This window comes from Taeniopygia guttata, chromosome 5 (assembly GCF_048771995.1).
Source record: "Taeniopygia guttata chromosome 5, bTaeGut7.mat, whole genome shotgun sequence".
Taxonomy (NCBI): Eukaryota; Metazoa; Chordata; class Aves; order Passeriformes; family Estrildidae; genus Taeniopygia; species Taeniopygia guttata.
In genome coordinates this window covers 18,041,941-18,065,655 of record NC_133030.1, presented here as the reverse complement: position 1 = coordinate 18,065,655, position 23,715 = coordinate 18,041,941, and the positions used below count along the sequence as shown (strand labels likewise).

The 23,715-nt window shown below is 36.7% G+C and overlaps 1 protein-coding gene across 4 annotated transcripts in view; it reads left to right on the top strand.

Annotated features, from left to right (window-relative positions):
- KCNQ1 (potassium voltage-gated channel subfamily Q member 1) overlaps positions 1–23,715 on the top strand; it is a 331,039-nt gene that overhangs the window by 87,318 nt on the left and 220,006 nt on the right. Inside the window, exons 7-13 of one of the 4 annotated variants that reach the window (XM_072929728.1) lie at positions 774–884; positions 3,181–3,276; positions 5,470–5,586; positions 6,613–6,754; positions 8,058–8,084; positions 10,466–10,531; positions 13,347–13,467. In XM_072929728.1, the coding sequence (XP_072785829.1) occupies positions 774–884; positions 3,181–3,276; positions 5,470–5,586; positions 6,613–6,754; positions 8,058–8,084; positions 10,466–10,531; positions 13,347–13,467 (680 nt within the window). Of the gene's footprint in view, positions 1–773; positions 885–3,180; positions 3,277–5,469; positions 5,593–6,612; positions 6,755–8,057; positions 8,085–10,465; positions 10,532–13,346; positions 13,468–23,715 lie in introns of all 4 variants that reach the window. The other 3 variants (XM_072929727.1, XM_030273921.4, XM_002198037.5) reach the window with 3 other exon arrangements.

The following is a 23,715-nucleotide window of genomic DNA, read 5'->3' as shown; positions in this document are numbered from 1 at the left end:
ATAGGTGAATTTAAATTGCTCTCAGATGCCAAATGTATCCTCCTGCTTCAAACAAATACATTCTTTCCTTGAGCTCATGCAAATAAATGACTTATTAAGCCTTGTTGTGCTCCATCACTGTGGTGGTCATCTTTACTTTTCTGAAAGGCAAACTCAACAGATGTTTCCTGCATGTGTGCTTTAAATGATCTGTTCCTACTCTCAGTGTTTGATATGAATTGGTGATTCATTAGACTATTTTCAGGGCCTCTACTACATGGAAAATGTTCAGTGTCTCTTGCTGTTTATACCAATGTTATCTCCAGAGGGCTCCATGCCTGACTGCAGTCGCAGTGCCTGGTTACAGCGTGTGTGTGCTCTTTCCATGCAGCATCCTGCAACATTCCCAGCAAACATCTCCTGCCTATACACCAAATCACCAGCTCAGAACTGTTGGCAGCCTTTCCCTAAGGAAAGGGCAGGCAACCCCTACCCCAATAACTTCACATGCTGTACAGTTGCCTCAGCCACAAAGACTTGATGGTTTCACTTTGCAAGATTCTAAATGTGTATTTTGTTATAATTCAGTCTCCTGTATGTTCTTCCATTCAGAATTAGGTGGAGAAGCAAACCTGGAAGGAGAGTTAACCTTCATTAATGTCACATAGGCTGACAGTGGGAGAGTTAGGAATGCAGCTAATGCTTCTTTGAAAAAAATAGAGAAGGAAGAGAGCAACAAGCCCACAGTGCCTTGTTAGTACTTGCTGTAATGCCCTCTTTATTTCTCTTTGCAGGTGACTGTTACAACTATTGGCTATGGAGATAAAGTGCCACAGACCTGGATAGGAAAGACAATTGCATCTTGTTTTTCAGTGTTTGCAATCTCATTTTTTGCACTGCCTGCGGTAGGTTATCTTGTACTTTTGTGACAATTTGATGTTGATTCATTAGTTATCAGAGGGAACTTCTGTTACCGATTCTTTAACCTTTTATTTAATCTGGTTTTGTATTAGCTTTGCATTAAGCTTCTATATTGTAGATGAAATTTATGTAGCTTGTAGAAACAAAAGAGCTTCTAGGAGTAGCTAAATAAATATGCAGTGGTTTTTGTGTGTAACACTAGATTTGAGAAGGATTTGTATTTGAGGAAGAGATGTTTAATTCCACGTAATTTTCTTAGACTATCTCAGAAGTGTAAAGGAAATTATTTCTAATTACTTCATAATGATGGCTTAGTGATGTTTTGGTTTTTTTAAGGCATTCACTCATAGATTATGCAACTGATTAGGTCTGAGGTGAACTGGAAAATTCTCGTGTGTGTCCTTCTTCTAGAAAAGCTTCCAAAAAAGATGTCACTGGCAGAAAGACAGCAGTCAGCAGCCAGAGGCACTGATGCAGTTTTTCACAAAATTAATATCTGTCCATGGAAAAAGTCCTGCTTTCAAAAGTGACTTAGAACTGACCTTTTAAAGCTGTTATGGCACTTTGTTTGCACTAAAAACAGGTTCCTGAGTGCTTTCAAACAAGAAACAAGGCACCTGAGTACCAAGGGTAAATTCAAAATCAGCAAAACTTGGACTGCAGTTTGAAAATCCAAATATTCAGTGCCAGATGTAGCTAAGGGTATGTTTTTCAAAATTTTAGCAATACTCCTGAATTGTGCTGTTAAAATATTTGTGCCACCTGAAGCATTCTGTTTGTGTGTTTATTTTCTCAGTTCAGGGACACAAGAAGTTGTGTTAGCAGATGTTTGTGTAGTTCTAGTGAAGAAGTGGTGGGGATAGTACAGAATAGATAAGAATACTTTTATGCCAGTACCATCACAAAAGTTCTTCACAGCATGAAATAGCAGCTACTAAAACTCCAGTGATCTTTTAAAATTAGTTGCCTACTTTAAAGATAAATAATAATTTACAGAGGAGGATAATTAAGTTTCTTTTAATTCACCAGCATCAGTTTGCCTTTAAAGCATATGCTTTCCTCTCTCCTCGTTTCTAATCTTTTCCACTTTCCCTCGTCTTTGTTGAAGTAGAACAACAGCAATCATCCCTTTATTAGTGGGATTCTTCTTACTGAGAAGTTGTTCCTGTGGGTTGGCCCTAAGGGGAATTCAGGGTTTGAAGCTCTATTGCAGACTTTCTTTTTGGTCTTTTAAGTAAGAGGATCTGGCTGAGATCACAGTCAAAAGTGATTGTAGTGGTGAAACACAACTGGTGTGGGTTCTGGATTTGGCAATGATCCCTCGTTTCCCGAATATGTGGTGTTTGAGCATCATCATCTCTTTGATCTTTACTAAATGAACATAATAGGAAGGGCATTTCATGTTCCTTTCAAAATATTTAATGATTAATAGAGCTCTTAGAGGTTGAGCCAAGATCCCTGGCTGCTTTGTGCCTGATGCCTGTGTCTGATGCCTTCTACTGTGTGTAGAAAAAGAATTGTGCTTTCCTTGAGTAGTGTAAACATGTAAGATAATTTTGAAAATATTTCATTTTCACCTGTTAATAAAACTTGTGTTAAATTTGCCTATACCTGTGCAAATGACCACATAAATGGCTTTGCTCTTTACTTAAATTTGGACTTCATATCTAAACTACATTTGGAATCTAGTTTGGGTTTCACACCACCCAGTGCTATTAGTCCATGTCCCTTGTCCTGAAAGTGAATTAGATGGCTTTGAGTTGAACTTAGTTGGCTATTCTGAGCTATGTCTTTTTCTCTTCTTTGTCCTTTTTCCTCACTCCAGCCATGGATATATGGACACAGAAATTACCATACCACAGTTAAAAGGTCTAGTGGCTTACATCGTGCCCAGCCAAAGCTTTATTTTGCATAAAAATGTAGTTAAGCCCATCAGGTTGATGTTCTCCCTCTATTCTGTCATTCCCCTACACAAGCCTTTGTGAGACTTTTAGAGGGTATGAAATATGATTTCTGTTTCCTTTTTTGGGTCTTAGTCCAGCAGGCTTTGCATCAGGGCATGATAGCATTCACAGTTTGCTTCAGCAAGTAATAGCTGAGACTAAAAATTTCACTGCATTAAGTCATTTCCTTTAAATAATTATTTGGGTTTTATGATGCTGAATAGAAGTTTATTAACACAACATAATTTGGCAATTTTATGTATGGCTCTTTCACTCCACTCTTACAAAAAAAAAGAAAAAAAAAAAGGTTTTGTTTTTTTTTTTTTGCTCTCCACAGGGAATCCTTGGTTCAGGCTTTGCCCTAAAGGTACAACAGAAACAAAGACAGAAGCATTTCAACCGTCAGATTCCAGCTGCTGCCTCGCTCATACAGGTACTGAGCTCTTGCATATTGCATACTGTAATTTCTTTCCATTTATAGTAGTTTTTTGTTGTGGGAGGTTTTTTTTCTCCCCAAGTTGTTGGCAGTTTTTCCCTCCCTGATTCCCATTGAAAACTGTACAGTAGTTACAGATGCAAGTTTTGGAAATCCAGTCTTTAATGTAAACTAATGAGCAGAAGAGTGCACTCCCAAATCAGTGTAAACCATTTAATTCAGCTGGTTAAAATTATCCTTTAATTATTAAACAATTTACCTGGGAAAAATATTAGAAATGTTATGCTTGTAGTAATGAAAAAACAAAGAGAAAGCTTCATGTAGCTTTATGCTTTTAAAAAATACATCGTTGCTTGTAAAGACAAATGTCAAATATGTTTCAGTCGGTACAACTAAATTCTTAAAAATCTCAAATTTAGGAGAAATATGTCAGAATCTTAAATAGGAAAATGTTGTTTGGACTTTTCAGCTCTAGAATAGGTGGCTGGAAACCACTGGGATTCTTTAAAATCAGTCTTTTCATGTAGAATTACTGACAGGCAGGAAAATATTGATCCCCCTTTTATAAATGCAATTGCAGTTCAGTGTCAGTATGGTTAAAGAGATTTTATCCTTTATTCCATTGAAGCCAGCCTTGCGCCCTGGAGAAGTATTAACAGTTTAATTCTAGGTTTTTCAGCTTTTCCTCCCTCTACTCAGTACCTGCACAAAGCTTTAGAAGCACAGAGATCAAATTTAAAAGGAAACTTGATGTACACTGTATCATTTTTTCATCCTTGTATGACTTATTTCTCTAGGCTCATGAGTGAATGTGGGTTTCCAGGTCAGGATCTTTGTGGAAACAGTAGCTAACTGTAAAGTTTGTGCTTGAAACTAAACAGTCCCAGAGTTAATGTGAAAAAGACCCTGGTTATAGCCAGAGATTAGCTAAAAATCTCAAGATTCGTATGGTATGGTTTTGTAAAGAATGGATTTTTTTAATGGCCCCACTGATTCTTTTGGGAAATGAACACCAAATTATTGGGAAGCCTGGGACTGCTTGTCCAGAATGTTTTGCTTGGCTCCATCAGAAATGTTAAGGAGGAGTAGAGGATAGACAGTGAGGTCCAGAGTAATTATGATTTACTAATAGTCTTAGAATTCTGAAAGCTAAATTCAGTAAGTGCTCTACAAATGACTTACAATGAGATTGTTCTTAAATCAAGATGTTTACAAAATAGGTACAAGACAAGAGAATAGCCCAGATGAGTAGTTTTCTTTCCTTGTATTCCTTCTTGGTTTCTTCTAGAGGTCATTTGTTTCTGCCACTCTTCTGTTAATCATGGAGGGATTTACATGGTGATAGAAGTCCTTTACTTTCCAACTACTGTTTGTTTAGCTCTCTCATTCTGCCTTGCTTTGTTTCTTTCATCTAGGGTTTTCTGGCCTTCCCTGCTTTAGTTTGTGTATGTATAAATGTGTCCTTTCTTCCTTTAGTAAGTGAGGGTCTGCCTTTTTAATTTGGAGACTCATAATTAATTAATTCTGGTATTTATACAGTTGAAAGAGAATGCAGTAGTGTTTTCTTGTTGGTCTTGTTTCCTAGCCCTGCTTTTCCTCCCTTTTGCCGTAGAACATGGGATTTTAATAATTGGTGGCTGGCAAGAGGAAGGTCTGGGTTTGGGTTTTGGCTCTTGGTTAACCACTGGTGCTATTCTGTTTTGTCCTCAGTTGCATTTCTTCATATGAATATAGCCCTACTGACCACATCACAATCCCTTTTTTTTTTATTTAATTGGTAGTATTTTTGTGAGGTATGAAAGAGCAATTTTTGTCTTTTTCTGAGTAGGGGCCTGTAACATAGGATGCAATAGGCAAAATACCTAAAGTCAGGTAGGAAATTGAGGCAGAACATGAAATTTGGAGCCTTTTTTGAACCCAGTCTAGAGATCTCTCTCATTATTTGTTTGTTGCTACTGAGAATAAAAGTTCCACTTGAAAAGACTCATCTTTCTGTGTGGTTTCCCAATTCTGTCATTTCTGTTTACTAAATAAGAGTTCTAAACCATGCTGAGTTTGTTTCCAGAGGGCAAATTAAAGAATATAATTAAATAAAGAATGACTGACATGCTGCTTGGAAGTTACTGTGTTGTACAGTGAGCCACTGATCTGATTGATTAATTATTCTGTTGCTTAAAACATTTGTTGCAGACTGCATGGAGATGCTATGCTGCAGAAAACCCAGACTCTTCAACGTGGAAAATCTACATTCGAAAACCTGCCAGGAATTATCATTTGCTCTCACCCAGTCCAAAACCAAAGAAATCGGTGATGGTATCAATAACTAATGCTTCACATTATAGTAACCTGAAAATTTTAAATCATATTGAGTTTTTTTTTTACTTTCTAGAGATTATTTGTTCTGCTTGTTTTACAGATTATTACTTGATTTCAAATTTTGATTTATATTGCAGTTTTGACAGTTTGAATATACAAACATTATAAATTAGAAGCTGATTTGCTGAATTTCCCTAAGCTTGATTTTTTAAAAATGGATTTGGAAAAGAGTAATAATAACTTAAGTCAGGCACATCAGCCAGTTACTTACCTTTGTTTGGAAAACTATAAGGAAAGGTAAAAAATAAAAAGAAAGTAACTTTCATCATATTTCCAAAATAGTATCTTCTAATTTATTAAAACAAAGAAAACCCAACAAAGCTTCTGTTTTCTCGACTATTGATTTTGTGATTTTCTAAGCTTTATGGTAAGGACTTCTTGTGCCTACATACAGTCATGTTGTCATATCAACAGATTCTATAACTTCAGATTTTTTTGTTTTATATACAGCAACAAAACCCATTTGTCAGAATCTTCAGATTATGTAGCACACCATCCTCTGTATTGTAAGAGGTATTGCACAGCAGTCTCAAGCTAGAAGGAGAGGATGTTGTACAAAAATCTTCTCTTCTATCTCCAAGGTTCATCTGAGTTCAGTAGCAATATATCCATTGGCTTTGTGCTGAAGGTGTGATTTATTGCATCCACAAAATGATAAAGATATTCTAGAATAGTTTGATTTATATAAGCAGCTGCATAACTAGCAGATTTTCTTTCTTAATTGCAGGCAAGGGATTTGGAAATGACAATGTGCAGAAATCTAGTGATTAGCTAGTTTTGGCAGGATGAGGGGGCAACATAATGAGAAACACAGTGTAGGATCATGAAAATGCAATTCAGGCACCATTTTAATTGTTTATAGCTCATTGGGGACTGTGTTATTATTGAAGGCGTCACTGAAGAGTCACTCCATGTGACTCAGTTTGAGTAATTTAATTTATGTGGGGTTTTTTTTAGGTTAAAAAGAAGAAATTTAAGTTAGACAAGGACAATGGGCCTTCTTCTCCAGACAGGATGTTGGCTATACCACACATCACTTATGACCACGTGGCTGAGGACAGGAAAACTGATTTCAGTTTTGAACCATTTGAAAATTCTGGTAAGAAACTCCACTATAAAATGCCAGTAACTGTGATGAGTTCTGTGATTAGATTTGCATACAGGTCCATTTTAGTATCTGTAGTAAAGGAGGAAAGAACAAGTTCTTGTCATTCTAGAGCAAGAATACTTTGCTTTTTTGTATTTGTTTGCTGGCTTGTCTGGGTGAGGTTTAACCATTGCTTTAATGAGCATGCTCCACTGCAGACAAACAAAATAATTTCTCATTTGTCCCTGTTGCAAGAGCTAGTTAGGCTCTTCCAGCAGGCAGACTCTTAGGCTGGTGCATACATTCCCCAATTCTGCAATTGATTGAAATTACAGGGATTTGCTGTCAGCTTTTCCATGTGAAATTACCCAGGATGTGTTACTATTGTGCTTGTACCTGAACCAAAAAAGATTGGTGTTCCTTGGCTGCATCAAACATAGTCTGCTACATGAAATCCTCATGTGCTCATGCCATCTGCTCTCTGCAGTAGGCTGTGAATCAAGTTTTGAAAGCAGAAGTACTTAAGATAAATGTGGGTCCATCTGTATTAAATGTCACTGTACAAAATGGTACAGTATGAGGAAAAAGACAGGACATTGATAATCATCTTATTAATTAATAGCTTATTTATATTTGCTTTTGCTGTACTGAACTTCCAAAATAACTCTGAATTTACAATGTGGCCTTTTTACAAATATATTTTTATTGGATGTTTTTAATGCATTGCTTAAATTTTGGCAACAAGAGCAAGGTTTAATTTTTAAGGTGTGTTTTATTGATTATAGATACCTTAAGTACTTATGTTTTTTTCTCATTAAAAATTTGGCTGACATGAATAAATTTAATAGGCTTTAAAATAAGACAGCAGTGTGGGCTGGCACTGGGCATATTTTAGTTCAAGCAGAAAGTCTTGCCTTCCTTGTACTTTTCTGGTGTGCTTATGTTGTTCTGCATCATCCATGCTTTTCCACTCTTTCTTGGTCTCTGCTAAGGAATGGTTGCAAGTTGCATCTGATGGTAGAAATGACATAGCTGCTAAAAGGTGGGCGAGTACTGAGCTAATCGAATGTCTCAAAATTTGAGTACAGAAACCTTTCTTCAAAACAATCAAAATACAGAACCGTGCTTAGAGTTGTAAAGTCCCACCTTTTACCACTAAATTTCTGAGCTGATTAGGGACACATAATTTGATGGCAGCCATTTCAAAAGTCAGCTCTATAGCTTTCAGTAAAAGACTTTTCTCTAATTTCTTGTGACACTTATCTTTTTTCTTTTTTATCTGTGTTCTCCTCTATAAACTGTTACAAGTATACAGGACAAAAAGGAATGTTAAAATTTCTTGGTAAGTTGAGGAAAATAATTCTATTTCTGGCATGCCAACTTATGACAGTGTAATGTTTGCAGTGCTTTTCATGTGTGTCTAGTGACATATAGTTTCTAAGAAATCTTTTGCAGCCAAGGAGATCTAGACAGACAGAAAATATGCATTCTCACACTTGTAATCACAACTGCATCCAGTCTCATTACAAAGAGAAAAGTGAGCACTCATTTGTATAAGTAGATGACCTCTAATGTTTTTTTTTTATACTTGAGAAAAATTGCTCATGTATATATAACCAATAGAAAAAGATAATTTTCTAATAAATAAAATATAATTCACCCAGTAGTTATCTAAGCACATGATACGAATTAATTTCCAGGTAACTGAATTAGGATGGGAGAAAACTTTCAGATTTGACCGCCCAGTGTTGTGCATTCTGAAGTACATGCATCTGTTCATATAAAAATATGCTGCAGATATTTGTGAACAGATGGGGACCCATAAATTAAATAATTTATTTTACTGTCTGGGTTCTGTGGTCATTTAAGCAGCCATGTAGTCTTGTGATGTTTCTAATGTGCTTGCTTAGGCACTTTCTTAACAATTGAGTGTTCCCCAAAGACAGTAGGATTAGAGCTAGGTCTGGGTAAAAGACCTCTGTGATTTAGTGAGAGTGCTATGAGCCACCTGCAGGTTTTCAGCTCTGAATCCACTGCAGGCAGCAGAGGCTTCCTTCTGGTGATTGAGTGCAAGGATGTTCAGGCTTGGATTAGATTGACTGAAATTGTGAAGTTCAGTTTCACCCCTGAACCTACATGGGACACAGGTGCAATTAAGGTGTTAAAACAGCAAAACCAAAATGAATCTCCTTGACTCCTTCAATCAATCCTTGATTTTCCCAGTTTCCACCATTCCACGAGGTGCCTCTCTCTTGGGGATAGGCATGGTGGAACAAGATCAGGAGGGCAGTGAAAGCCACCAAATAAATCACCTGTTTTATCTGAACATGAAATTCCTTCATCTTGGGGAAATATCAGAGGAGCTTTAGTAGCCATCACACGTTCAGTTTCTATGTCCCAGCCAGACAACCAGAGCTCAGTGGACCTGAGAGGCTGTCTAATACTGTTCTCACAGCAGCTCAAAGAAAGGGGAAAGAGTGTTATTTTACTTACTGTGAGAAAGATTACCTACACATAAAACTGGAGCTTCCAAGTCAAAAGTTTAGAAGGAAGAAAACAGAAAGTAAAAGGATAAAGAATACTCATTCAGCTTTGATTTGGTCTTCAGAAAGTCTCTAGTAACATATCCATATGCTGCTTTCTCACATTAAATAAATTTTTGGGCTGCCCACTTATACTTCAGTCTTCATACTCCTGTATCTCTCATCTGGCTTCCCTGCCAACATCTTTGTGCAACCAGAGATTTCCAGCTTTTTCTCCCTCCTTTTGTTCTCCTGGCATCATCAGTACAGCAAAAACCAAAGGAGCCATGGCCCAGCCTTGCTACTGCAAATATTAGCCTTGTGTTCAGGCTGGAACCAGTTCATGTGCACAGCACTGAGAGAACACTTGCAAAATGAGAGTTTTTTACTGATTATTTTCACTCCAATGCATTTTTTATTTTAAGAGTTTTTCTTGCTGCATAAAAGTAAGGCACCATTCCTGAGATGTATCAACGTGTCCATATGTGTGAATTCACAAGCAGTTCTTAATGAAATAGTTATTAATAGCATAATGATATTCAAAAGAACTAAGCATAATATAAATGTTGTGTTTTGCTGAGACTTTCTCATCACTGGCTCCTCTTGCTTGCCTAAAACACTTTCCCAAGAAATTCAGCTTGAGGCAGGCATTTGATTTACATGGTTGAAGTGGGCAGCTTCAAAAACTTTTTATGGGCTGTGTTTGGAAGCTTCAAATGTGGATGTCCAAATTACTCCATCCACTTGGCAGCACCAAAATCTGACCAGGAGAGAGCTGCTCTGGGAACAGAGAGACCCAGAGTGAGAGGGGTCTGACCTGTGGGAGCTTGGACACTTAGGAAAGGGAAAGATTTGAGAAACCCTGAAGTCTGGAGGAAAGGCGCAAACAGAGACTGGCCTTTAGGGAGGAGTGTCTTGCAGTAGTTGAGACTACCATGAAAAATGGGCTTGGAAAAGCCATGACACCTCCACAGTGGCTACTGCACATTCTGCCAATGTGTAATGCACTCTTGTACAGTTTCATACACTGTTACAGTATTTTAAATTTTGTGTCATGTAGAACATACTAAATTTTAGGTATGTCTGCATCTCATCAGCTGTCTGTCTGGAGCTTCTATTTTTTTTTTCCTTTTTTTTTTGTCTTTTTTTGTCTTTTCTCCTCTCCTGTCTCTGTTTCATGTGCATCCTCACTCTGACTCAGATTGTCAGCGCTCCTGGCCATCCTTTTCCACAGACCAGCAGTCTTCCAGCGCTCCTTCCTCTCCAGGTAATGCTCATAATATTTCATTGTTCCATCATGTTTCCTCACCTTTGTTAATTACTAAATCTTTGCAATGCTCTGTCTGGAGCTGTCTGCTCTGGCACAAAGAATTATAGAGCAGGTGTCTAAAAAGGAGTGCTTCAGTAGAACTTTGAGTCTAGAGGTTGTTCAGGTTATAAATTGCAAATGTTTAAATTCATCCATTATTATCCATTGAAAACTAGTGTCTAAAGCTTAGCCTTTTTCCTCTTTAGCCTTCTTATTTAGAAATTGTGTCTTTTTTTAGCATATTTTACCACTGCTTTCTAGGAAAGACTTGTCCAAAGTCAAATGGCTATGAATTTATTTTTATCAGTAAAAAAATGAGCTCCCTGATGTTCTGCTTGAGCCCTGTTTCAAGGCACTTTCAGGCAGAGAAGCTCTCATTAAGGTGATGCTCTTTTCTTAGTTACGATCATCTCAGAAATTTTTAAAACAGAGGGAAGGAGATACCATGTTTGCCTCATACTAATCAGCTCCTGCTCGCTATGTGCTCACACAAGAATTCCTTCAAATAGGCTGAGGCCCAGTCTTGACTTCTGTGTTGGAATTTGAAATGCAGGGAATTTTCAGAACTTTGGGCATGTAAGTAAAAGCTTAAAAATAAACACAGGATTTGATTTGAGACATTGGAAAAAACTTCCAAACTAAGGTACTAGAAGTGAAAATGTGTATTAATAGTTTAAAACAGAAACACGTTAAAAAGAAGATTGGAGTTTTGGAGTTTACAATATAGAAAAAATAAAAGTAGATACAAAAGTAAACAAGGAGTTTAGAATGCAGTGCTGTAGTTTTATGTATCATAACATGATTAACTAAAAAAACTTACATGGTAACCTAAGTCCATAACATTAAATATTTAGGGATTGGGTCAAAAACATAAATATTTTTATTATTAGTGTTTTATGAGTCAATAAATCCTTAAAAAGTCTTATAACTAGGAATCTTGTAAGCTTCTGAACCATACAGTAAAGATGTGAGCCAAACTCACCCTTCCTACCTATGTAGAAAATAAGAAAAATAAACCACATTATGTAAAAACTCAGAAGTCCCATCTCTAAATCATTCAAAATTACTTCACAAATCCCCATACTTCTGGTTCTTTTTTTACTGTGCCAGTCCTTCTTCCCCTTCCCACGAAATTGAAAAGCAATAACTGACTGACCCACAAATGGGTCACATCTCCTTGTGTGTGGAGTGTTCTGTGTCTCTCATGGGCACATCTTGTGAGTGTTCAGCAAACCCTTTCCGTGGTTTCAGGTTCAGCAGTTTTTATCACTTGCCATCAGGAAAACCAAAACATTTGTGAGTCCTTATTTGCTAGAAACTGGGAAAGTTTCATTTATGTCTTGTAGAATAGAAAACAGTGAAAATTAATTTGGTGAAAGCACAAAGAAGTTTGTTTGAAAGACATTTCACTGCACGTCTCTATCTGGAATTATTTTGCTGGTTTCACAGCCATGTTTTTCAATGATGGCTACAGCAAAGTGATTAAATATTATGATACTATAATATTAGTATGATAGTGCAAGCAAAAATAGAAATTAATATTTCCTAAAACTGCTACAAAATCTTAACTTTTAAGTGCTACAAATGGCTCTTTCTTGTAATAAATGTATATCCTAGCAGTTTTCATATTTATTTATTTTAAACTGTGATTTCAGAGGTCATCCTTTCCTATTACAACTTCTGGAATACAGAGACTTTCCTTTTGTACTCTGGACAGCCATGTGCTTAAAGATGAAATAATACTTTCTTTAATGATTTTTTAAAATTCGAATCCATTTCTGCCATATGAAAATACCCAATTACCTAAGTAAAATTATTGCATTAAAAGAAAATAATTGTTTCCTGATATTCCCACTTCTATTCTCAGAAAATATCAGCTGCATTTAAGTTATCTATTTCTGTTGTATTCCTTAAGGTTTTCTGTGGCTTTTTGGCAGAGCATTATTTACTGCTGTATTGTAAAATACTTTGTTTAATGCAGTAGAGTTTTCATAAATTACTACATTATAATTGTTTTTTTGAATATTCCAGCCAGTTGGACTGACAAAGTTTTCTGTGGACTTGTCACAATTACCTTTGATTTATATGGAATGTTACAAAGTTTTATTTTATTCATTTGCAGTCATGTAAACCACAACAGTAGTTTTATTTATATTCATATACTGTGGCTTCTCTAACAAATGTTAGGGCCATGTTGGGAAAAGCACTTGGCATTCTTAGTGTTAGTATCTGACAGAATTTCAGGGCCTTAGTTAAAAAATGAAAACTGTAACACTCTCCCTGATTTCTTGGATCTGTGAAAGTAATGATCTGCAAGTAACTTTGCCAGTAAAACTTTCAATATCTGAAGTTTTGTGAATCAACCTTCCCAGTAAGAGCCTTGTCTGGGATGAGCTGGAGGTCTTGCCTCCTGTCCTGATTCTGAGCCCAAAGTTGAGTTGCCTCGTGCCTTAGTGTGAGGGGAACCAGCAAATTGTCTCTTAATAATGCAGGAAGCTTTCCATCACATAGATACTGAACTTTCTAGTGTATCAGGAGTATGAACACAAATAAAAAAAAGGAATAAAATATTAGTTTTAATCTTCACCAGTGCAAATACTTTGGGCAGAGGAAAAGTTAAAATTTTGCTTTTTGTGAGCTCTGTGGTACATATAATTTTGGTAGCAACTTTTGTTTTCACTGTTCTTTTAAAATGCACAATATTTCAGAGGTCCAGGTGAATGGCAGACAAATGCTGTTGCTTGAACTGTTATCTGCACGTTTTTCCCCACAGTAAAAAAGAGCCCAGCGTTTCTAGATGTGAGCACAGGACCCTTCATCAGGACCAGCAGCTTTGCTGATGAGCTTGACCTGGAGGGTGAGACACTGCTGACCCCAATAACTCACATCTCACAGTAAGTCCAGCCTGTTGAACTGTGCATTGGTTGACTTACACAAGAGAAAGCACTGCAGGTGGGAGGAGCTGGCAGGGCTCAAATATCTCAGATGTTTGCGGCAAACCCTTTTCACCTTGGCTGTTGGTGTATCCTGTTCTGGGTGCCAGTAAATCTTCATGCTGACCTAAAGACAAGTTCACTTGGCTGTGACACAAGGCTTTAGTTTTCAACTAATGTCTCTGGGCAGCTGGTGGCTGATAGCCTCAAGATTTTTACATGGAGACAATGTGTGGGAGTACCTTCCTGGTGAAGGTTATCTTACTCCCTCCACCATTTTCCAGTGGAATAGCTGTAAAATGCAAATTTTATATACTACTTATATGAAATACAAGTCACTCCATTTCAGCAGCACTTTCTTTAATGATCAGATTATGTTGTACATTGGAAGAAAAACTTAGATCATTATTATTGTTTGTTGTATATATAAAAAAAAAAAGATCTGAAATAGGCCTGTAGGGGTGTGTGTGTGAGGTGCAGGGGTGTTGGTATTTTCTCTTCTGGAAGAAGATTTTCCACGTCTTTTATGCTAAAATGGCATTTCAGATTCTCAGATTGTTCTAAAAAAAAAAAAGAGTTGCAGTAGATTTTTCTTTAAATGCCTTTAAAGTTAAATCTCCTGATGTTGTGTAATTCAAAATCCTGAAAAATGTTAATCGTTTGCCATACTAGATGTGTGGCAGTATATCTTCTAGTAGAAGAATGAAACAATTTTTTTCCCCTCTAGAAATCTGAGGATTTCTGCTGTGAAACCACAGATGAAAATTCTTGGCATACTTGTATTTCTGAGGTACAAAACATGCAGAAATGCCTGCTGCCAACTTCCAGGCCTTCTTGCTATACAATATAATTAGCAGAATACTAAATGGTACAAAAATACTTTTTAGAGCCGTTTTGGAAGGGCATTGAAAAAGAAAATGTTTGGTTGGAGTCTTCCCTGTCCCCAAGCAAAGGTATTTGCATTTTCATCTGATTCACCCAAGTGTACATCTGTTTGTAGGCAGGGGATTTAGGAGGCTTGTATTCTGGAAGATTTCTTACTAGTACAAGCCGGAGGAGGAAGTAATAAATTTCCTCAAGCCTTAGACAAGAACAATGGAGCAAGAAAACCAGATCTAGATATTTTCTCTGTGTTGTTTTTTAAAAACTTTATTTTGCCTCAACATTACAGACTTTTTTTTTTTTTTTTTTAATAAACTTGTGTGCTAGGAGTTTCCATTATCCTTTCTGATTCTGGGAATTTTTTAGCTATTTCTTATTGTTATTGAGACATTTCACAAGGCACTCTATCATCTTTAAGTCCAATTTGTGTAGTAGCTGGAATTGTTTTTTTTTCTATTAAGTATTTGTGGAGACCTTAGAATATAGGTAGTGTGTTTCAGATGAAGAACCTCACCAAATGAACAATCTTGACTTTCAGTAACTTATATAGTTCTCTTTTACTCCCTTAATTTTTGGTTGTGACCTTTGTTGAAATTTCCCTGGATTGCTGTAAGGCACGAATGATGGGACAGGACAAAATGTGTTCCCCACACATCTGAACTGAGTCCCTGCTAGGGTGGAAGATAATAGGATTCATTGGTTCTTTTAAGACTTTTGGTTTAGATTCAAAACTGAATTAATGGGATGAAATGGAAAACTGGTTAAAAATATTAATTTATATGTGTGTCTTTGGAAAATGGGTGCCCAAATGTAAATCCTGAGAACTACTTTTCCTTTTGCTTGGAAGTTCATTTACTTTGTATGCAGTTAATTAAAAGACCTTAGTGTCAGATCAGCACCAGATATGAGGGTTAGTCAAAAAGTTAGTGAAAATCCTGTGTTTTTTTAATGCAAACCCAAGTACTCAACAAAATTATAGCACCATCTATAGTACATACAAGTCAAATTAAGTGTGACTATATCTAGTTTCAGGTCTTAAAAGCAGTATATACTCTATCAGAGAAACAGAAACACAAAGACATTTTCAGAATTGGAAGCATAATGTAAGACACTTGACCTGAGGATGCATGGATTTGGGATTCATGGAACCATTTCCTGGCCAATTACGTATTTATTGCAACATGTGCATTAACGTAGCCATTAATCACAGAAAGGTGACTCCAGAATAAACATTATTTTTTGAAAGTCATGAATACATGAGTAAATTTTACATAGTTAGTTTGAGATAGGCAACTAGAAAGCTTTTAGTCAACAGTATGAAAAATATTTCCATTTGACAGGTAGTACAGATATGTCAGAAGAGTGGGGCACCTGCTGTGGTACTGAAAAGCAAGCACTTGGCATCCTTGTAGTTTAAAAACCAATGAGGCTGAGTTTTTTCCCTTCACTAGTCCTGGAAAGTAAATGCCAGCTTTCAACCCTTGTGATAAAAGGCTTAAGGATTCCCTTTAAATTAAATTTCAGAGCCCTGCTTATTTATGCAAAAATTGTTTTCTTTTTGTAAATGTAGATGCATATTCTCACTGAGTTTAATAGGACTGCTTCTGTGTCCAATAATAAAAATGCAGATGTTTTTGGCAGGACATAGGTCTAACTCTATTTTAAACCTGTTTTGAAGCAAATGTTGTATTTAATGTAGCCCTACTTCTGTGGAATTGCTAATGGAAAAATATTTCATTAAGAAGGATTACTCTATCACTTAACCACTACCGGTATCCATTTGAGGAAGCAAAAATAATATTAAAATATTAAAGGACATTGAGGCCTGATGTTCAAACAGGACAACCTGTAAAATGGTCCGTAACAGTTTAAAAAATGCAGTACGCAGTGTGTTGTTTGTGAAAAAACTTGGCCCTTCAGTTTAATGCTTGCTGTGGTCTATTGTGTTGTACTAGTGAAATAGAAAATGGACTGCAGCAATATCACCCCTCTCCTTTGGACTTCTCACTGGTTTGTTTTCCCAGTGTGTTCCCACATTGTCTCCTGCTTTGTTTCACTGTGTTGGCTCTTTTGTTTTATTTGCATTTTAAGGCAGTGGAAAATCGATGATGCTTGTAGCTGAGCCTCAGTTACCAAGAGGCTCTTGCCCTGTGTTTGTATAATTGCCCAATTTTAGCATTAGTCTGGATCCAGCTGACTGTATGTATTTCTGGGTGTAAGCATTAGCTAACATGGCATGTTTGTGATCCTCTTTTTATCTGTATCAAAATACAATAATTCTTGATGTTTTAATGACTCTTCCCCAGATGTTTTATGTACCTCATAACTAGGGTGGGGATAATGCATTTAATTAGTTAAGCATTGACTTGTCTATTTACATATAGAATAATTTTTTTCCTGCAGAGATATACTAATGTCATCTTAGATTTTATACAGGGGGTTTACACTCAACAGAAAGCTTTACATTAAAAATGAAAAGCACTTAATTTTTACTATTAAGTCTATTTCCATCCTGAAAGCATTGTGTCATGACATTTTAAAAATAAACCCTTCCTTGTTAAACAGCATAATAGATATAATAATTAAGTAAACAGATTTAGGGCTTTTTAATAATTTCCAGACTAAGAGGACATAATAAGAGATGGATGCTTCTGAATGATTGAAATGGATGCTTTTGATTGCTTTGAAATATTTAAGATAAAGTGTGCTGGTTAACACTGAGTGCAGTGTCCATGGTGCTGCAGTTACCACTGGCTTCTGTTGGAAATAATGTTTTCTTTCTCTTTTCTTTTATATTTTTATGAAGTGTTCTATGTTTTAATTATCAGTATATAGGTTGTTGGCAAGAGATTGCCTAGAACAATCAGTGCTGTATTTGTGTTATAACTGTCTCTTTTCTTTTGGATTATCAGTGAGTGGAATCCCTATTTGCTTTGATTTGCTAGGTCATGTTGTAAAAGATTCCTGCTTTTATCTTCTTCTATACCAAAATGACCTTCTGAAGTCTGAGCAAATATTTCAGTTTCACTCTCAAATGGGCCAGATGGAAGAGTTGACTTCTACTGTCACAAGAATTCCCTTTGAAATGCTGTTAGCAACATTTAAACCATGACTTCCAGGGAGTCCATTTTATCATTAATGATAGGGCACATTAGAAGAACAGCAGTGATAGCTGCTGTGTAAGAACATCCTTGAGTTAGGACCAAAGCTTAATGTTCAGTCATCACTGGTTACTGTCACATGCCATTTTTCCAGTCATTTACTTACCTTGCAACAGGAAAGGTTTCAGTGCTTGATGGATGCTGGGCAGCATCCTTTTTCATTCAGCATGTCATCAATCTCCCTTAGGAATTCTGCTTATAATCTGCTTATTTAATAGTAAAAGGGGAGGACTGTTTCCCTCAGTGATTCCCTTTGGTATGGAATGACATTATTATATTTCTTCTTAGAAATTTACAATAAACTTGGCCATAGAAACTGACCCTAGATCTCTGGGTGTATCAGGAATCTGATTGTTTCACCTATTTGGCTGTTGGGAGACACTTGAGGATATGAAGTGTCCCTAAATCTGGTTTAACAAGAAGTCAGGAAAGTTCCTTTTTCAGCCAAAGACTTCAGAGTCATTGTAAATCAAGCCACTCTAATGATTTTAGTGTCATCGTCCCATTCTGATTTCTTGTTGCTGCTTGTATGAGAGAGAAAAAAGCTGTGCCAGTCCAGTCCTAAAAACGGCTAACCCCTTACGTGAGCAGTGATCAATGCAGCACAGTCATCAGAGAGGACTCAATCTCTGATGTGAGAAATTTTAAGTTTGCTGTTAGTCCCAGATGTAGGGGGCTTCAGAGCTTGTCTGCAGCTCAAGAGCTGGGTGGCTCAGCAGAGCAGGACATCACCAAATTTCTCTCTTAAGTGTTGAAAGGCAGATGGATATTTTAGCATGTTCATCATGGTTTATAAGAACTTTATTTCTGGCTTATGAATATTGACTCTAGCTAGAGGCACTGCCAGAATAGCTATGGCACACTCACTGTGGCAACGAGCTACAGTCTGGACATGGTGCATTTGTGTGCAGCTGCCGAGATTAAAAATCCCTATTAACTCTTCTCTGCACCTGGAAAGTACCATAGCTACATTTGTGCTGAGACAAATGTGACATTTGCCTCTTGAATGTAAATATTCAGCCATCCTATGCCTTACCTGGCAGCCCTTTGATCTGGAACCTGTTCTGTGTTTGGATGATACGGAATAAGGGGATCCCAGCACACAAACTGTTCCTGTGTTCTGCATCTGATGTCCATGGCAGATTTGGCTAAAGTTGACTGACTGCGTCTTCTGTAATACAGGCAGTTATTTACAGTATTTATTTTTATATGTGGATTAACCTGAGATGTGCTGAAGACTTGGGCAGTTCTTTGTGTGTCTTATTTCACCCTTGACACTGCAGCAACTGAGCAGCTTCTGACAGTGCAACGAGTGGCGTGGTGAACATCTGTCTTTGTGGTTACTTACCTCTTTTATCTTCAGGGAGATTTTCTTGTGTACTGTGGTGGGTGGTTGCTTTTTTTCATAGATTAGACAGAGTGTGCAGCTTATGTCTATAGCCCTGAAGACCAGAAGGGATAATCAGATTCCCTTTGATCCTGTAAAAGGCTGTAGCACTTCATCAAGCTGCAGCATTGCTGGGCTGTGCTTTTAATATGAGCATAATCACGGTAAAAGACTTGTATCAAAGAATTAACAAGATAAAAAAAATCAGGCAGGAACCTAGAGTTTGCAATTTCACATCTCCTCTTTTTATTATGTTAACTTTCTATCTGTTTTTTTATTGGAGAGGGGAGTGATGTCATATACTCGTGCTGCTATTTGCTAGAAGTCAGTACTGTATAAATATCTTCTGTGTTAGAGATTGCAAACACATATGAAATAAGACTCTCATGGTGCTTTCTCCCTTACTGCAAATGGTCACTGATGCGTTCAAGTGTAGTGTAAAATTACTGTTTGGCTATTTTATGTTACAGACATGGTATAAAAGTAATGTGTTGACTTTTTCTAGTGTACAAACTGTCTAGGCAGAGGCTAAGATAGCTTAGCTATTTCTTTTGTATTGCAGATGAATGTTGCATTCCTTGGTCTCCAAGTGCTGGTTTACATCTTGATTGATGTTGAGTAATTAAACCAGACTCCAGCTGCTTAGTGATTCAGAAGTACAGGGCTCCTATGCTGTAAAAACAACAAGCAACTCCCCACTTATTAACTTTTATAATTGTTTACTTTAGGCATCATGCAGAACGATAAGTGCAAAACCTTTTTATTCTTTTAATTTTTATTGGATGGGAGAGACAATAAAAAAATCCCACTTTTATCTCATATTAAAAAAGGTTAAATTTTTTATCATTGTCCTGAGTTAATTCCAGAATTAAAATTCAAGACAGGAATAAAGTTTTTCTGTTATGAGGCTGGAGAATGGCTTTACTTCTTTAGATACGTTTGCTATACAAAAGAAGTTAGAAACTTGATTAATTTATAATGTGTTCATTGGGAGTTATTTTATCCAATAAAAATGATACGTTTAATTATGTTTAGCATTTTATTAACGGTACAAAAATTAATAGATTTTTACTAATGCTGTAACGAAGTTAGGAGGTTGTGAAATTTAGTACTTGTAAGTAGCATTTAGACTGGAATACTCCAAAATCTATGGGCAAAATTATGCCCACAGATGCTGCAAAGACTGTGCTAAATCTGTGTAGCAAATACTAGATTCAACATCAGAGCTTTCCAGAAGGAAAACCTGGTATCAGTACGAGGTTGTAGAAATGCCTGTCAAGGTCAGTATGTGGCAGCCAAGAGACATTGTTGACCACTGAGATTTATTCCATGTGCAGACACAACCTAGCAAATGCATTTTTAGGATAAATTTTTATTCTGATATTGGTCAAAATGATAGTGTTTGTTAAAAAAAAAAAAATCTTTAGTGAAACAATTGCTGTGGATGTGAGTATGTAGTCACAGTGTCAGTGCTTGGGGCAGAGCTGGAAACCAGCACTGCCTAACAAGGAAGTAGTTCATTTGATGTATTTTTGACCTGATAATCTAGTTCCAGGCTCAGCTATCAAGTCCAGGCATGGAACATTATGGTATTTAAAACCAACAGCACATATGACCTTTGTGCTTTAATACTTGGATTGCTAATTTTAATAAGGTATTGTTAGAGCATCTTTTATCATAAAGTACACTTGGGTGGAAAAATGGACATCAACAGCTGGTTTAAATATTGCTAAATAGTGCACCAGAACAGCAATGCTAAAGGAAAACACCTTTCTGTAAAGTGTTAATGCACAGGGAAACAATTCCAAGAGGTGTAAATGGGTTAGTTTACCTGGCATAATACTGTAATTGTCCAGGAAATTGCATGATGTACATTCTGTGGGTAAAAGTGACCTGAAAATTGCTTGAATATATTACCAATAAATTTTTCTTATTAACTTCATTCACAGTATTTTACCAAGAAATGGTTGGAGGTTTTTTTTCATAAGCAAGTGCTGCTCCCAGTATGACCAGTACCCAATTCAGACTAAATGTAGCATTTTCCTCTTGCTGTACTTCTCTGGAAATTCAATTAAAACATTGACACATTAAACACTTTATTCTGCAGCTGCTCTTTCTGATCACTATTGATGATTTTTTTCCAAAGTTAAAAACACGGCCAAGTGTGATTAACACTCTGCTGGTATAGCAAAGCTTACTGCAGTGGAAGATTTTGGTTTAAACATTTGCCAAATCCATAGCAGAGCTGTAAAGTGGAGATCTCTCTGCATCATCCTGGATGCTGGATGTGTGAAGTGTAGCATGAATGGCCTTGGCACTTGCTCCAGATAGAAAGCTCATTGGAGATCATGGAAATCTTGATTGAAATTGTTTTTTATGTGACTGCAAGGACTGAATACAGTTGTGATTTCACTCAGGGTCTCAAGAACTTTGTCATCCCCATGTGTATTCCAGCAGGAAGTTCAGCTGGGAAAAGTAAAGTATTTTCAATGTCTTGCAGACAAAATACCTTAAATATCTTACACTAGTTGTCAACTGGTTAGCAAACTAAAGCTAAGCACTGACCTATTGCCTTTGGCTGTGTTTTGGTCTGTGTTTTTCTCGGGTTCCTGTATCCCTCTCAGTTCTCTAGCTACTGAGTGCTTTTTGGGATAAAAATAAATACAGAAGCTTTTTAATGTGAACTTGGCTGGTTACTCCTTTATGTATGTCTTTCCCAAGGAAAACTGATGTGCATGTGTTAATTTTTCCCTTTTTTCTTCCTATGCAAAATGCAGAGTATAATGTCAAAAGGGAAATGGATCAAAAAGTGGTAACTGGTGGTGGTGGTGTGTCCTCATGGCCTGTTGATCAGGGCCTGCCCAACAGCCAAGCCCCTCTCCTCTGCAGCCAAGTATCATTGGTATAGAAATGTCACTGTTTCTAAAAAGGGGACTTGCTGAGTGGTGGCTCCCGGGGTCTTGATTTTTCAGGAATTTTGGGCCCCTAAAAATTACAGCCTTGAAAACAGAGGCAGAGAATGTTCAGCATGACACAATGTCCTGCAGAGAGCTGATGAAATGAGCAGAGCACAGCAGAAACATAACATTCATTTCATGAGTCTTGGTTAACGAGAGGTTGTGAGGATGCATTTTGTAGGTGCAGTGTTTTTTTGAGGGATGACACTTCCAAGGAGGCCAGTCCTATAATCCAGACTCTGTATGATTGGAAAACACCAGATGATGCCAGAAATGTTTTGTGGTCGTTACAGAGCAAATATGAAGGGCAGCGAACAGAAAGCTGAACCTTTCATTATTTGAAATTGCTTATTAGTCTGTGTCTGACATTAAGTTCACTTTGTTGAAACCTTTAATGTGTAGGCAGTGAACTATCCTCATGATTTGATTTTTTTCCATGTAGTGCAGCTTTTAATTGAAAAAGCAGTTGAGTCCTTGTATCTATTTTTTTTCCCTAATCAGTACCTATTTAGGCACTGTCTTTAACTTGAGAACAGCTCATAGGTACCCAAGTCATATTAGTGCTGCAGAAAATTTGACACCAGTATATATGTAATTTAATTAATTTTAAATTAAAGCAAATAAGAAAATGATGAACCAACAACTTTATTTTTTAAAGGATAGGATTTTTTTGTAATAATGTCTAATATTTAAAAAATAGCTCGCCATTTTTATTTGAAGATAGAACCTGAAAATATCACAACATTCCTCACTACAGCGTTAAAAATAAAGTATTTATTTTCTCTTTCCACCCTATACTCTTTGCTATTTTTAAAACTGGGTAACATTTAATGGTTCTTGTTATTATCCATTCCATAAAATAAATGGGTAATGCAGCAGGACCAGGAAGTCAGATACCTAATTAAACAGATGTTTCAAAACTTTATCTGTGTTCTTACTGTGATAAATACACTAAGAAGTTGACATGCCACTCATTATTCTTGATTTTTAATACCTTAGAACTTCAAAATTTTTAGGTTTTGTGAGAAATGTCTTTATTTGGAAGGAAAGGTAAAGATTTGCACCGTGCTTTGTCCTGGAGGATTTGCAGTTGGTGTATATGGAGCTTATGCCAAGGACCAAAAGGTAGTAGATCAGAAATAGCTGTGTTGGAGTCCTAAATTGGCTGCTGGGATAATAAATAATGGGGGGATGCAACCATAGTATTTATTTTTCAGTGAACTTAGAAAGTGTTCTCAGTCCATCTGCTTTTTATTTTAGAAACCTAACCCAATTCTGCCTATGTAAAGATTTCAGATGCTAATTTTGAATTTTGTGGGGGGGTTTTGGGGTGGTTAGTATTTTGGTTTGGATTTTTTTTTTTTTAGACCACCCACATAGGGGCACCTGCCAGGTTTTCTGGGTACTTCCTTTACTCTACAGGACTCTGAGGTTTTCTCTAAGTGTGTGTGCTGGGTCTCATCCATTCATCATTATTACATCTTAATGTAGGTTTCAGGTTTGCTAAATTATGTTAAATTACTTCCATATTGAAACACATGAATAATTTAAAATTACTACAAACAGCAGGATCAGATTATTAGAGCTCTTAATTGTTTCTGTCTTTTTGTCTGAAAGCTTTCAGACTTTTCCTGTGAGTTATGAACGGAAAAATAATGTATACTATAGACCTAGCAGTATTTCCACCAACAGCACATCTGAGACATGGTAAAACTAGGAGCTCTTTTTCTGAGGGTAGTACAGTTTAAAGGTATGAATTTCTCACAAAAAAAGTTCAATATAGATCATACCTAATGGAGCTGTAGTCAGTATAGTTTGCAGA